Source organism: Euprymna scolopes, chromosome 4 (genome assembly GCF_053919585.1).
Source record: "Euprymna scolopes isolate OS-2025 chromosome 4, ASM5391958v1, whole genome shotgun sequence".
NCBI lineage: Eukaryota > Metazoa > Mollusca > Cephalopoda > Sepiida > Sepiolidae > Euprymna > Euprymna scolopes.
This window is the reverse complement of record NC_136485.1, coordinates 7,262,334-7,276,702: the sequence shown is the minus strand read 5'-3', so window position 1 is coordinate 7,276,702 and position 14,369 is coordinate 7,262,334. Positions and strand designations below refer to the sequence as shown.

Sequence of the window (14,369 nt, the reverse complement as noted above, 5' to 3'; positions counted from 1 at the left end):
TGAGAATCTATATTTAAAAATTGAAATTTATATATATATATATATATATATATATTTTTAATCTTAGGCTATCATCAAAAAAGCGATTGCTGTTGGTGAAAAGGCCCGTCAAAGTTGGTCCCGTGTCCCATTTGAAGAACGAGCTAAGATTTTCTTGAAGGCAGCTGATTTAGTCAGCAATGAATATCGTTGGGAACTGATGGCCACCACTATGTTGGGACAGGTAACCATTTCACCAGTTTTTGTTGTTTTTAGATTTTCTTTAATAATTTTTACAAAACTTTCATATATTATTAAAATCTCCACATCAGAACTACATTTAAAAGTAATAATAGAACTTCATTTTATTTTTCCTACTAATAAAAAAGGAAAAAATAGGAAAATAAAATTAATCTTATAAACATGAATGCAAATTAAAATTATATTAAAAGTAATAAAAGATCATTTTTTTCTTCTACCAAAAAAATAGGAAAAAAAATTAATCTTATAAACATAAATGCAAAACATTTAATTCAATTCATAAAATAGAATATGGATATTACAAATTACATTTGAATACATTTTTTGTTTTCGTTTCAGGCGAAAACAATAATTCAAGCCGAGATTGATTGTGTGGCAGAATTGGCTGATTTCTACCGATTCAATGTCCAGTTTGGATCAGTAAGCAACTTTTTTTTTTTTTTTTTTTCATTTTAAAAATTGATGTAATGCTTTGTTTATTTTCGTTATCTTAGGGTAATCTTATTCATCTACCCGCCTCCAATGTTTGTGCTGATGATGCAGAGAAGTAGCGGAATAAATGGCTGACTGGTATGTGTCCTTTGCAAATAGACAGTGATTACATGCAGAGGTGAATCTAGGACTGTTCAGTTTCAAGATACAACCAGCATTTCTCTAAATCACCTTTGATTGCTAGAAGTTTGGCCATATTGCTTAAGAATACGGTTGTTGCTGCTACCATTTGAATTTGCTTGCAAAAAATATCTTTAAGCATAAGATACAATCTACAAAATAAAGGGAGACAACAGTTGTAGTGCAAACTCAAAACACAAAACTATCTGTTGGCTGCTTAAATTATTCTTACTGCTGTAGGATTATCAGTTTTTGTCGAAAATTCCCCCATATTAATATTAAAATAATAAAAAAATATCATTCCAAAAATCACGTAAATTTATCAAGTTCATTTTCATCAAGAAAATTATTTTTAAGCAATTAATTGGAGTTCATAGGGATTACAACATAAATCTCACAACTCTGAATGATTTTCTCCTTCTCCCACTCCTTTAGTGAATTGCTCTTCAGTAAAACCTGATTTTATTTAAAACATATAACCACTTGTTCATTTACATGATTTTTGGAATATGATATTTTTGTTTTGTCATGGTTAAACATATAATGCATAGTTTGTTTTTTTTTATTTTTTAATATAGGAGGAATTTTGGGCAAGAACCAGATTATCAAACGGCGTCTTATGATTTTGTCTGGATTAAGAAATGTCGAACCATGAGTTGTTGGAAAAGCATGGTTGCATGTTCATTTTGACAACTTTTGATGTTACCTTAACATTAAATGGACATCTGGTAACACATTCCCATCCTATAAGGTTACTTGTAGTGTGAAGCCAGTTTGTAACATCTGACTTTAAATTATATGCATTTTGAATTCTCTTCAAAAAGCATAAAACTTCTTTTCAATTCTCCATGCTTTTTTCTTTTTTGTTCCTTTTTAAATTTCTTTTTTTATTGCAAACTTCAGAAATGATTACAAAATAACTTGGGTGCTTATCCAAAGTTCAACCTAATTAAAAAAACAAAAGTACAGAAAAATCTTTGTACGTATTAAATATTGTTTGAGTTAATATTGAAATGATTCATTATGATTTATTAGAATTCAACCTAATTAAAAAAAAAAACAAATGCAGAAAAAAAATCTTTGTATCTGTTACGGAACAAGGATGTGATCTAAAAATCATGTCAATTGATAATTTTTTTTTTTTTTAAGAAAATCAAATTTTATAAAGATCCACCATGTTTTAGAAATCAAGTGACAAAACTCAATTAGACTACCAAGTTTTTTTTGTTTTATTTGTTTTAGTTAGCCTTGTAATAGTTGTGAAATATTAATGAGTAAAAAAAAAAAAATAATTAAACTTGATCAATTTATGATTTTTTGAATGACATTTTCATTCCAAGAGATATATATATATATATATATATATATATAATGAAAGATTTTTTTTTTTTTAATTAGGTTGAATTCTGGATAAGAACCAATATCTTGTTTGTAATGAATCATTTCACCATTAACTCTGACAATATTGTACTGTTAAAAAATTTTCAGATAAAACCATAGTTTTTGTGTAAAAAGCTCTGTTTGAGACAACAGAACTTTTTACAATTTCCTTGAAACTGCAAAAAAAAACATTATTTTTATTTATTTATTTTTTTTTTGTAGCAAATGTTTAAATATAAACCAATCAGTCCAAGTGATGTCGAACTGAACAGGGTAAAATACAGAGGGACTGAGGTAAGATACATTTATTAATTACGTACAAAAAGAAAACTCATTTTATATGCTAACTAGTAGAGCTGCCCGGCATTATATAGAACCATAAAACTAAATAGAAAATGTTAAAAAGTGGGATGTTCCTCACCTTCTGCCCCCTGGAAAAGATGAGTGAAAAATAAAATTCAAAACACTGCGGGAAGTGCTAAATAAAATTTAAGGATACCTCCAAAGCACTACTAAAACTAAGTTTCTCCATCCTTCCCGCTCTTTAATAGAGAAATGACAATAGTTAAAAAATATAAATTAAATCCTGACTTAGCGTCTTCAATTTCCTTGGTTGTTTTAATATGCAATAGCATTAAAAATTGTGTTTACTTCTTGATAACCTTAAATGATATATTGACCGCACAAAGTATGAATCTAAAAAATAGCTGGCAAATATACCCAGTGAACTAAGTGCAAGAGAAATTCAAACAATTACACTTAAAGAGACAGTTAGATTCTTAAAAAGATTTCTCTGTTGGAATATATGAGATAACGAGTGAATGTTTGGCATCTGATAGAATGCCCCGTCCCCAGTTTGAACAAAACAAGTAAATTTTTAAATCTTTTTTTCTAAATTTAGATGATTTTTTTTTTTTTCCAGAGTTACTGATTAAAAAGAAAAGTACTTTGTCAGGATTTGTTGTATATTTTTGGAGTTTTAGATGGACAAACACACACACACACACACTTTTGCCCTTTATATATAATAGACTGGGGGGGTTAGAAAGTTGAACTCTTAAAGATAGGAGAGAGAAAAAAATGACGCATGCTGGGCGCAAACCTGCAAAACTTAAGTTTGTAAGCGAACACTATCGATAGGACTAAGACGTCAACAATGTTATCACATTGCAAATTTAGCTTTTTAAAATGAAACCACGAATCGATCATTCACGCATGCGTGATCAACAAACCGCGTCAAAAACCTGATCGTCTCTGCTTCAAACAAAATGACATTTCTACATGAAATAATTGCTGATTTTTGTTTTTTTCCTAATTTTTCGATATGTGTTCTAGAGATAGCTCTTTCTAACGGTACCCAGTTCATGCCTGTTTGATGTGGGTGACAAAAGTTTTTAGTGGACATACAAACATGCAGACAAGTTTCCTTTATATAATAGAAGAAAAAGAAAAGTTACCACATACCAAGACCAAAAGCCACTTAAGAATAAGAGTTAATGGGATTGTCTGCTGAATTGCAAACTGTAAAGATTGGAAATAGTGGTTAAAAATGGTAGAATTTGATTACATAAGATGTCTCAAGTATTTCTTGACTTTAAATAATCATGTTGTTATCAGCAGGGAATCAGTTTCCTGGCATTGTGTTCCATAGGTATAAAGTTTTTGGAATTCATGGAAATTTCATTGTGAAATAGTTTTGCATTATCCGGTTTTGGTATTTAAGATGCTGTGTTTATCCCAGACTTTGGTTGGCAACACCAAACAACATTTCACGCAGTCTAATTCAAAGTCATGATCCAGGCAACATCTTACACCTGTTCGTCGTGCAATCTAAAGTGTTCATACCAGTCATGTTACAGTCATTTCGTACACACTTTATGCAGTTCTTCCTTAGTTTTCTCTGCACTCTCATGCCTGGTGTATCCATGCATGCTATTGAGTTGATGCAAAAAATAGCACGTATTACCTATTTATATAATTTTTTTTTTAATTGCTAGATTTGTTTTGTTAATTAATCATTCTTAAATCTTAATTCTTTGATTTGGTTTTAGAATGTATAGCACTTGTTTCACTGCCAAGTTGACATGCAAGAGAGTAACAAAAAATGTTTGTTCAAATACATTTGTGATGAATGGAAGATACTGCTCAGACAAATAGCAGTGCATCTGTTTGGCCTATCAGGTGATGGGATCGGGGAAGAAAAAAAGTTTGTAGATGGGTTCTTTATATACATGTGCTGTTATGAGGAGAATAGTGAATATAAGAAGAATGAATCAAAAAGACAGGCGTCAAATTCTTGACAGTCAAGAGAGAGAGAGCATAGACAATGAGTTGGTGTTGTGAATTATGGTTTCAGTGAAGTTTTTACGAATTGTGGCATTGGTGAGGAGTTCTGAATTTTTGTTTTCATTACATTTACTGAAAATTTTGTATCTTTATAGCAAAATCTTTTTTTTGTTTGTTTAAATTAAAAAAAGTATTAGATTTTTTCTTTTAATTAAAAATTTTTTTTTAATTAAAATGTTGTATATTATTGCAAAACATTTTTGATAAACAAAATATAAAACAAAAAAAAACTATTAGACTTTTTTGTTTCAAATTAAAAAAATTTATTTCTTCTGAAATGTTTTTAATGTTTAAAAAATGTTTTTTATATTCCCTCAGGGATTCTGGGCAGCCATTACACCATTCAATTTTACAGCTATTGGAGCTCATTTACCTGTGGCGCCAGCATTATTAGTAAGTTTTAATGGTCACACTTTTCTCTTTTACTTTAATCTGTATATGTTTACATGCATTTTATAATAATAATGATATATATATATACACATGCGTTGTAATGAAAGAACCTGTCACCCGTAGTGTTGAGCTATCACCCATTATAAATATCACGCCTCACAAGGAACGATGGGTTTGAGTTTACAATGGATAGATGACAAGTAGATATATGGACGACCATGCGCTCAACTTCTATAGTGTCGTGTGGGATCTTGATACTTTTACCTTCAATTCATTGTGTGTTTCTCGCCGTCTTTATTACTCTGGACAATCAACTTGTTTGTTTTGTATTTTTTGTTCTTCTCCACTTTGAAAATTCTCAGACTTATGCATTAGAAATTAGATTCATTTAATCTTTCTAGAAAAGTGCTAAATTCCGATACTAATGAAGTGGAGGGAGGGGTTGGTATAACATAACTATTAATACTTAGGGAAAATTATGCACAAAGACGATTATATGAATAACAGAAAATAGTGGACAAAAATGAGAATACTCACAGTTGACGTAGACATTTTATTTACAAGGAGGCAACAACGCATAGAATGATACTAATTGCATCTATCAGTCTTAGTCCGCTATTATTAATTAAAAGTAATATACCTTAATTTACCTGGATTTAGTCATCTTTTTGTTGGCACCTGTTAGTGACCGTCTCATCCTGTTTTCACATCCAAGAACGCGTGAAACAGGTGAAATGAGGAGGTAACTCTGCCTGGAACAGAAAAGGAATTATTTGATCATAGTTCTTTCGTTTTAACATTCAGATTCCATACAAATGTAATATCCATGAACGTAGAATTTTTAACTCCTGATGTTAACAAAAATTGTCTCCACAAATCGGAAGCGTTCTTACCTGTATCATCTAAATGTTTTTTAAACATAAAATTTTGAGAAAATACAGATGTTACACAATTATAATCTCATAGTTTTTATAGATATTTATCGAGGATGCCAGCAAGTAAAACAGACATTAAATCAACTGATGACAAATTGCATTAAGTATTTTAAAGCAAAAAGAGTGATTCCACTCGGAACTTTGACTTAGCATGTATGTAAACTAAAATATATTAATTATTTGAATTTACTTATAATTACAATTTTTATTTTATTCATTACTAGATGATGTACCCAGCATTGGCTGGTATTAAATGTAATGTTAAATTCCTTTTAAAGAAATAAAGTAAAAAAAAAAAAAAAAAATGTCAGAAAGAAACTGAGACAGGTGCATGCAAGTATTATGATTTTCTAAGCTGTTTAATTCTTGTAAAAAAAAAAAAAAAAAAAAAAAAAACTCTAGCAGAGATTGAAACCAAAACTTAGACAGTGAGTCAAGTATGTTAATCATTAGATCAGCTCTTTGATAAGTGTTTTCAAACCTTGTGAAACAGTTGACAAATAGATAAAACTCAGATGACCACCAAGTATCAATTTTTCAATTTTGACCCCTTAGCAGACCTCTCCCCCCCCCTTTTTTTTCTTTTTTTTTTTTTTTTTTTTTTTGCTATTACATCTGACATAGTTTAACTCCTCAAATTCTACTTTTTTCTTTTCAATCCATAAAAACAGCTTAAAAAAATATTTTTAAAAATTAATATTTTAAAGCGAGGATCACTTTCCTTTATAAATTTAATGAGGAGTGAGCACACAATTGCTGTAAATGAGCATATAACAAAATGGTTTCTCAATTTGGGACAGAATTTCTTTCTTTTTTTTTTTACATTAAAAATATTTATTTTCTGTTTTTAAAGTGGTAGGGCATGTACATTTTTTTTTTTTTCATTAAAAATATTTTCTGCTTTAAATTAAAATTTTTTCTTTTGGTGAAGGTAGTTACAAATTATGAAATTATCAACCACTTCACACCAAAAAAAATATCAACCATGATGGAAAATAGCTATGGTTAGCTAATGACAATAAACTTCACTGAATAATCTACACAGTACAAACCAAACTTTTTTTTACCCTAACCTAACTTTAAAATAAGTTTTAGTTTTAATAGTCTGTTTACTTCGGTTCATATTAGGTAGAAGCATCAGAACTTGATTTGCTTTTCTCTGTAAACTTGGAACTGCTTACATCATGGCTGCAAATTTCTGGATACCTATTTCTAAAACATACCAAAAAGATTTGAGATAGGCTTGAAAAAAATGTATCTTAAAACATTAAATATGGTTTTTGTACTTTATTTTATTGTAGGAACCCCAAAACCTCAACATGAAATATCTCCAGAATAAAAACTTGATTAAACCTAGAACCCCATCTTCCAACGTAGACCCCTACTACCAGGTCTCCTTCTCCAACATCAGGGGTCTACGTTCCAACCTTCCAGGGGTTGAAACCCAATTACAGGAGACGAAACCGGACGTATTATTTCTAAGTGAAACTGGAATAGGGCCGACCACTTCCCTAGATGAGTTCATAATTAACGGATACTCAAATTTAACAGCTAAATCTGACACCCAAGATCGCTATGGGCATGGAATATGTGCCTACATTAAGGATGGCTTCCCGTGTGGCAGGGATATCTCTAGAGAAGATCCTAATTTACCCTATATGTGCTTCAGGGTTGCAGTTGCTAACACCACTGCATTTATATTTGCCCTCTATAGGCCCCACAACAGCGGAGTTACTATCTTTAAGAGCATATCTGAGAAAATAGACCACATACTGTCTTCACATCCCTCGGCTAACATCCACATCTGTGGTGACTTCAACGTCCATAACGTGGAATGGTTGACCCATTAAAATAAGACAGATGATGAGGGGAGGTTTTGTCATGATTTTGCCATTGCTTATGACCTCACTCAGATTGTTCGCGAACCCACCCGTGTGCCCGATACACCCGGTCAATATGCAAGCCTCCTAGACCTTTTTCTCTCAACTTCCCCTGAGCTATGTTCATGTTCCGTTCATTCTCCTCTAGGATCCTCCGACCACTCCGTCGTATCAGTTAAGATAAAAACGAAATGTAAGAAGCCCCCAGACGTACCCCTCCACCGTACTGTATACCGATACTCTATGGCTGACTGGGATAGCTTCCGTACATTCATATCTGATTTACCGCTGCACTCCATGTTTGAAAAGGAAGTGTCCTCTATAGTATCAGATCTGACCGAATGGTTAATTGTAGGCATAGACCAATTCATGCCATCTAAAAAATTCCAACAAAAACCTAACAGCCAGCCATGGTTCTCCCCAGAATGTGCTGCTGCTATCGCGCACAGAAATCACTTTTTCCATAGCTATCAACGTAATAGATGCACTGAGACTAAAGCTGCTTTCAGGTCTGCCAGCAACCACTGTAAAAGAGTAATAAAAAATGCAAGAGAGCTATATGCCCAGTCTATTAAATCCAAGGTAGCTGATCAGCGGCTTGGATCCCACCAGTTTTGGCAAATAACAAATAGGATCCTGAACAGAAGTGTGCGTTCTATCCCAACCATTATCAATGGACCAGAGGTCATCTCGTCAGCGTCAGACAAGGCCAAACTATTTGCAAAGAACTTTACAGCTAATTCTACTCTATGCGACAAAGGCCATCAACTCCCCATATTTCCTCCTATAACACAGAACAAGCTAGGTAGCATACAAATATCCGTGCATGAGGTCACCAAGCTAATAAAGAACCTAGATTCCAGTAAAGCAACTGGCCCTGATGGCATCCCAATTATAGTGTTAAAAAAGCTTCAACACGAACTTGCTCCCATACTTACAAAACTATTTAAGCGCTGCTTTAAGAAGTGCTTTCCGACTCCCTGGAAGACCTCATCAGTTTGCCCTGTATTTAAGAATTCAGGTGATAAGTCATCTCCCTCTCAGTACAAACCTATAAGTCTCCTGTGTGTTATGAGTAAGTTGCTGGAATCCATATTAAATAGAGAAATAGTCAACCACCTCAGCAGGAATAACCTTCTTAGTGACACACAATATGGTTTCCGCTCTGCAAGATCTACCGCAGATGTGCTGACGGTTATATCCCACAGGATTAGTGAATCTCTTGACAAAGGCTTCCTTTCTAGGGCAATTGCTCTTGACATATCAAAGGCCTTCAACAAAGTATGGCATAAGATTTCCAGCTACGGTATAACTGGAAATGTTTTCTCAATCATTAAATCATTTCTCTCCGATAGGCTCATAAGAGTAGTGGTAGATGGACAAAAATCGGAGGCCTGCAATATAAATGCTGGAGTCCCTCAGGGGTCAATCCTGGGCCCAACTCTCTTCCTGATCTACATCAAGGACCTCCCTAAACACATACTTAAATCATTCGTTAACATCTATGCTGATGACACGACTATCTACGGCAACACATCAAAGGCTGTAAATGACAAAGTTCTCTCTGATTCTCTCTCCTCTGATCTCGAGCACGTGGTTCAGTGGGGGAAGATGTGGCTGGTTACCTTTAATGCATCCAAGACCAAACTCCTATCCTTACATCATCAACACTCTGATCCCCAGCTGGCATCAATTGTGATGGATGACTCTCGTCTGGGTGAGGCCCCGTGTTTTGACAAGCTTCAGGGTTTGACCTTTACTCCTGATCTGAAATGGAACACGTACATCAAGTCTGTTGCTAAGGTCGCTGGAAAGATGGTGTGATCCTTCTACCGCTCCAGAAGATATCTCACTACTGATGCAATTCTCTATGGAATACTGTTGCCATATCTGGGCAGGAGCTGCTAAAAACAGCCTATCCTGCCTTGACAGAGTACAAAATAGACTTCGTGGCTTAGTGGGGGATGCCCTTTTCTCTACCCTGCAACCTCTCTCCCACAGAAGAGACGTTGCGAACCTGTCCTTGTTTTATTGTTATTTCCATGTCAGATGCTCGTCTGAACTCCAATCTCTGGTCCCCCCTCGCCAATCTTTCACGAAAAACACCCGTCTAGCTTAATCCACTGTGAAAAATTTCCCCCTCTCTATATCTGTGCCTAAATCAAAACGCGGATTCCATGAACAAAGCTTCTTTCTTAGAACTGCATGCCTGTGGAACTCTGTTCCGTCTGCCTGCTTTCCTCCGGACTACAACTTGGATGTCTTCAAGTCCAATGTTAACAAATTCCTAATGAACCGCCCCCTTAAGTAAACACTTCAGCAAATCTCCACACTAACGTAATGTACTTACTAACCCTTATCCCTGAGTGGCTTCTGGGCCTTGATAAGTGGTGATCACTGTAAAAAAAAAAAAAAAGGAAAAAATAATTTTAATTTTGTGTGGCTATTTTTTATAGCTAATTCATTCGTATACATTCCACCTGGGCAATGCCAAGCCACAGGTCCTACTAGTACTATATAAAAAGTGTACATGTGTAGAAATTTTATTTTCCACCTTCTGCCTTTCCTTCTATCTCCTTTCTTTACCCCCTCCCTTTCTTGGTGTATCTTGTGCTGCTACTGCTTGTTATATCATGTGTTGAGTGTGTGCCTTTTGATTGATAAAAGGAGATGTGTGTGCCATTTTGTTGGAAGTTTTGAACAAGAGAAAGAAGTCTGCTCGCTATCCCGCGTCAAGAGAAAAGATGTTAAAAATTGCAAGTTTAAGCAAGAGAAACCAGTGGTTTGGTTTCTTCTTCAATCGGGATTCGTCAAGGAAGACGACGCAGAATTAATCAGAAAAGACTGTTTAAAAAATCAGAGTTGTAAACCTCTTCACCGAAGAAGAAAAACTATTTTAAAGCCTAGAATTGGTCTTGTAAAAAAAAAGAATACTAACTCCAGTGAGGCGTTAGAATTCATGTCAAAAGGAACCAAGAAATCTTCTATAGAAATACATTGCACCACAGAAGACTTGGATTATTTTCTTGGATTACAGAACCAAGAGGGTTGAAATTTTCTTGAATGAGAACAGTTAAGTTAATGGCGCAAGGGAGGTAATATATATTGATGTCTATTAAAATTTCACAATTTCCACCTCTTTGCCATTTTTTTTTTTTTTTTTTTTTTAACTACAAAATATAACCTACATGACCCACTTTGTTTTGTTGAGAAAATAAATTTTATGAAAGAACTGAAAGAATTTCAAAATTTATTTTATCTTCATTTTTGTTCATTGTTTTATTTTGCATTTTTTCATTTTTAATTTAGGGAAATGTAAGTCTTTGGAAACCATCAGATACATCTATACTTTCCAATTGGGTAGCGTTTAAGCTTCTGCGTGAAGCTGGAGTTCCACCTGGTGTGATCAACTTTTTACCAGCTGATGGACCCGTATTTGGAAATACAATCACCTCTTCACCTCTTCTGGCTGGGATCAACTTTACTGGTAGTGTCAAGTAAGTTTTTTTTTTTCATTTGATAATTTTTGCTCATTATATATATATATATATATATATAATACTCTTATTCACCCCAAAGAAGTCATATTGCCATTTGGATGTAAGGGATTGCTATGTGTGACCATTGTCTACACAGGCACTATATAGGGAGTTTAGCAGCTAGATATGTTTACATTACAATTTTCTGCATGTTGGTACAGTACGGGAAGCAGGAAAGAAAGTGAAAATTCTTAAGTTTTTTTTTTTACAAAGGAATCATCACTTATCAAGGCCCAGAGACCACTCGAGGATAAGGGTTAAAGAGTGTACAGTTGTCAAAAGGACAATTTCATAGTAATCGTTAGTAGTGTAAATTTTTTAAATTGGATTACTTAAGGGGAACAGTTAATCAAGAACTTGTTTACGTTGGACTTGAAGACGGCCATATTGTAGTCAGCTGTAAAGCAAGTAACAGGAAGAGAGTTCCACAGATGTGCAGTTCTAAGAAAGAAGCTTTGTTCATGGAATCTACGTTTAGGTTTAGGCACAGATAAAGAGTGGGGGAAATTATTGACAGTGGTTTCAACTAGACAAGTGTTTTTCATGAAAGTTTGGCAAAGATTGGAGCTCAGACAAGCACTTGCCATGAAAACAACGATAAAGCAAAGACAAGCTCACAGCATCTCTTCTGAAGGAAAGAGGTTGCAGGGAAGAGAAAAGGACATCCCCCACTAGGCAAAAGTTTGTTTTGAACTTTATCAAGGCAGGATAACTCCTTTCTAGCAGCTCCTGCCCAAATGTGGCAACAGTACACCATCCTTGATCATACCTGCTTCTTGTATAGGTAGAGAATTGTATCAGCAATGAGATATCTACTTGAGAGGTAGAAGGATCCCACCATTTTTGTTTACTTTTATTTTAAATATATTTTTGTTTAAAAGCAAAATATGATGGCCTTCAATAAGTTTCCAGACTTTTTTGTACAGGCATTTTAAATTGTCGAAGACGCTTGAAAATTCAATATGTTATTGCTATACATCTTATGAGATGACTGACCAATTTTTATGATTTTAGGTTCAAATGAACAGCTACAGCAGGAATTGGAATACACCTTACTAAAGCCTGATTGTCACAGTTGGTGAATTTAAAAAATGTAATCTGGATGTGAAGATACTTTAAAAGAATGATATGCAATAAAATTTGTTTAAAACTTGTCAAAAATGCCACAGAAATGTATGGAATGCTATCAGTTTTTGAGTGGCATAAGAGATTCAAGGAAAGCAAGAGTTTGTTATGGATGAAGAGAGGTGTGGGAAGAGTAAGGAAGTCAGAGCACCATAGTTTATTGGCCAAATAAAGAGTTTCATAAATAAGGACCATCCTGCATCTGTAGCGGCAATAAGTGCACAGTTTGATGTTAGTGTGGGAACTGTACACATAATTATTCGCAAGGAACTGAAGATGCAGAAAATTTGCATAACTGTACCAGTCCATCCTTGTCACAGACTTTTTGACTAAGATGGGCATCAAGACAGTTCCTCACCCTCCTTCTAGTCCAGACCTTACTTCTGTGAATTTGATTCTTCCTGAAGTCCAAGAAAAACCTTAGAGGCTGTCATTATGAGACAATGGAGGAGATGAAATGCTCATAAGAGGACTTCCAGAAGTTGTTGGAACGGTACAAGTGCATTGCAGCCGGAGGAGATTACTTCGAAGGAGACTAGAGTTTCATGTGTGTACTATAAATAAGAGTTACCATATGAAACAAAGCCTGAAAACTTATTGAAGGCACCTCATACATTTTTAAACCTTATATTAGCTTATTTATTGAATATTTAAACAAATCTATTCATTGTTTTTGTCTAAATGCGGCGTTAAGACTAATCCATCATTTAATCCATCCTTTTTGCACTGAATCCTCGTCATTCATGCAAATAAAGACTTGTTCCTTTTCTGCTCCGCAAAGCTTCAATCCTAATTTTTCACTCTTCAGTGGATATAAGAATTTTTTTTCTATTGCAGGACTTTCAAACATCTCTGGAAGCAAGTTGCTTCCAATTTGGATAATTATGAAACTTATCCTCGATTAATTGGCGGTAAGAACAAATGGAATATAAAAATCTGGCGCTTCGTCATTGTAAGAGCGAAATTGAAATATTGAATTTTAAGTAATATAAACGTCACAGTAATGAACATATCCAAAAATGACAAAAAACGATAAGCTAGAAAATTATTAATACAAAATAGTTTTTGAAGACAGTGAAAATTAGTTTTGCTGAATTAGCCTAAGATTTTCAGTTTTCAGAAAATAATTACCTCCCTTGTTACAATTCAAACACTCCAGTTTCGTTTTGTAGTCAATCTCGGTTTTTCATTGTCTTCAAAAATTACTTTCGTTATTAATTCTACCTTATTGTTTTTATAATTCTTTGATATTTCTTGATTGCGATGATTAAGTAGACACCATTGGTTTCACTTGAAATTCAATATTTGGAATTTTTCAATTATAACAAAGTGCCAAAACTTTTCAAGACTTTAATGTTCTTGATTGTTTCGTTCTTTATTTTTATTAAATTTATTTTAGTATTTTTAAGTGTTTGTCCAGAATTTATTTTAGAAACAAAAAGAAAAACAAATGTTAAGATGCAAATATCTTATTAAAAACAATTAGTTTTTGTTTAAATTTTACTTCATCATTAGAAAGAAAGAGTTTTGCTTTTGTTTTTTTTATAAAATCTTTACTTTGAATTTTTTCTATGCACATGGTAGTGTAATGAGATTTAGTAAAAACTCTTATCTTTAAGAAACTTTAAAATTTAAATAAACAGACAAAATGTCTTTAAACCACGTTAAGAAATATATGTATGATGTACATACTCGTGATGGAAAGAAAATATTATACATAAAAAAAAACACATAAATTCGAGTAGTTTTATTTTTAAATAAAAAAAATCAAATTTTATGGATAACCAATCTCATCTTGAAAATAGTTTTTAAAAAAGCAAGGGAGATAATTCAAACTTGCTAGATTTTTGTTGTAATGCTTACAAATTTTCATTAACTGATTAAAAATTTTGTTTATAAAAATAAAACTACCTGATCGA

At 33.4% G+C, this 14,369-nt stretch overlaps 2 protein-coding genes across 2 annotated transcripts in view; both read left to right on the top strand.

Annotated features, from left to right (window-relative positions):
* Positions 1–14,369, top strand: part of LOC145272817 (uncharacterized) — a 731,987-nt gene that overhangs the window by 249,506 nt on the left and 468,112 nt on the right. The window lies entirely within an intron of this gene.
* The window catches only part of LOC145266628 (delta-1-pyrroline-5-carboxylate dehydrogenase, mitochondrial-like), a 102,645-nt gene that overhangs the window by 64,339 nt on the left and 23,937 nt on the right, over positions 1–14,369 (top strand). The window contains exons 4-9 of the mRNA XM_080122546.1: positions 68–223; positions 580–660; positions 2,455–2,526; positions 4,897–4,971; positions 11,096–11,283; positions 13,288–13,361. Of these exons, the coding sequence (XP_079978672.1) occupies positions 68–223; positions 580–660; positions 2,455–2,526; positions 4,897–4,971; positions 11,096–11,283; positions 13,288–13,361 (646 nt within the window). The remainder of the gene's footprint in view (positions 1–67; positions 224–579; positions 661–2,454; positions 2,527–4,896; positions 4,972–11,095; positions 11,284–13,287; positions 13,362–14,369) is intronic.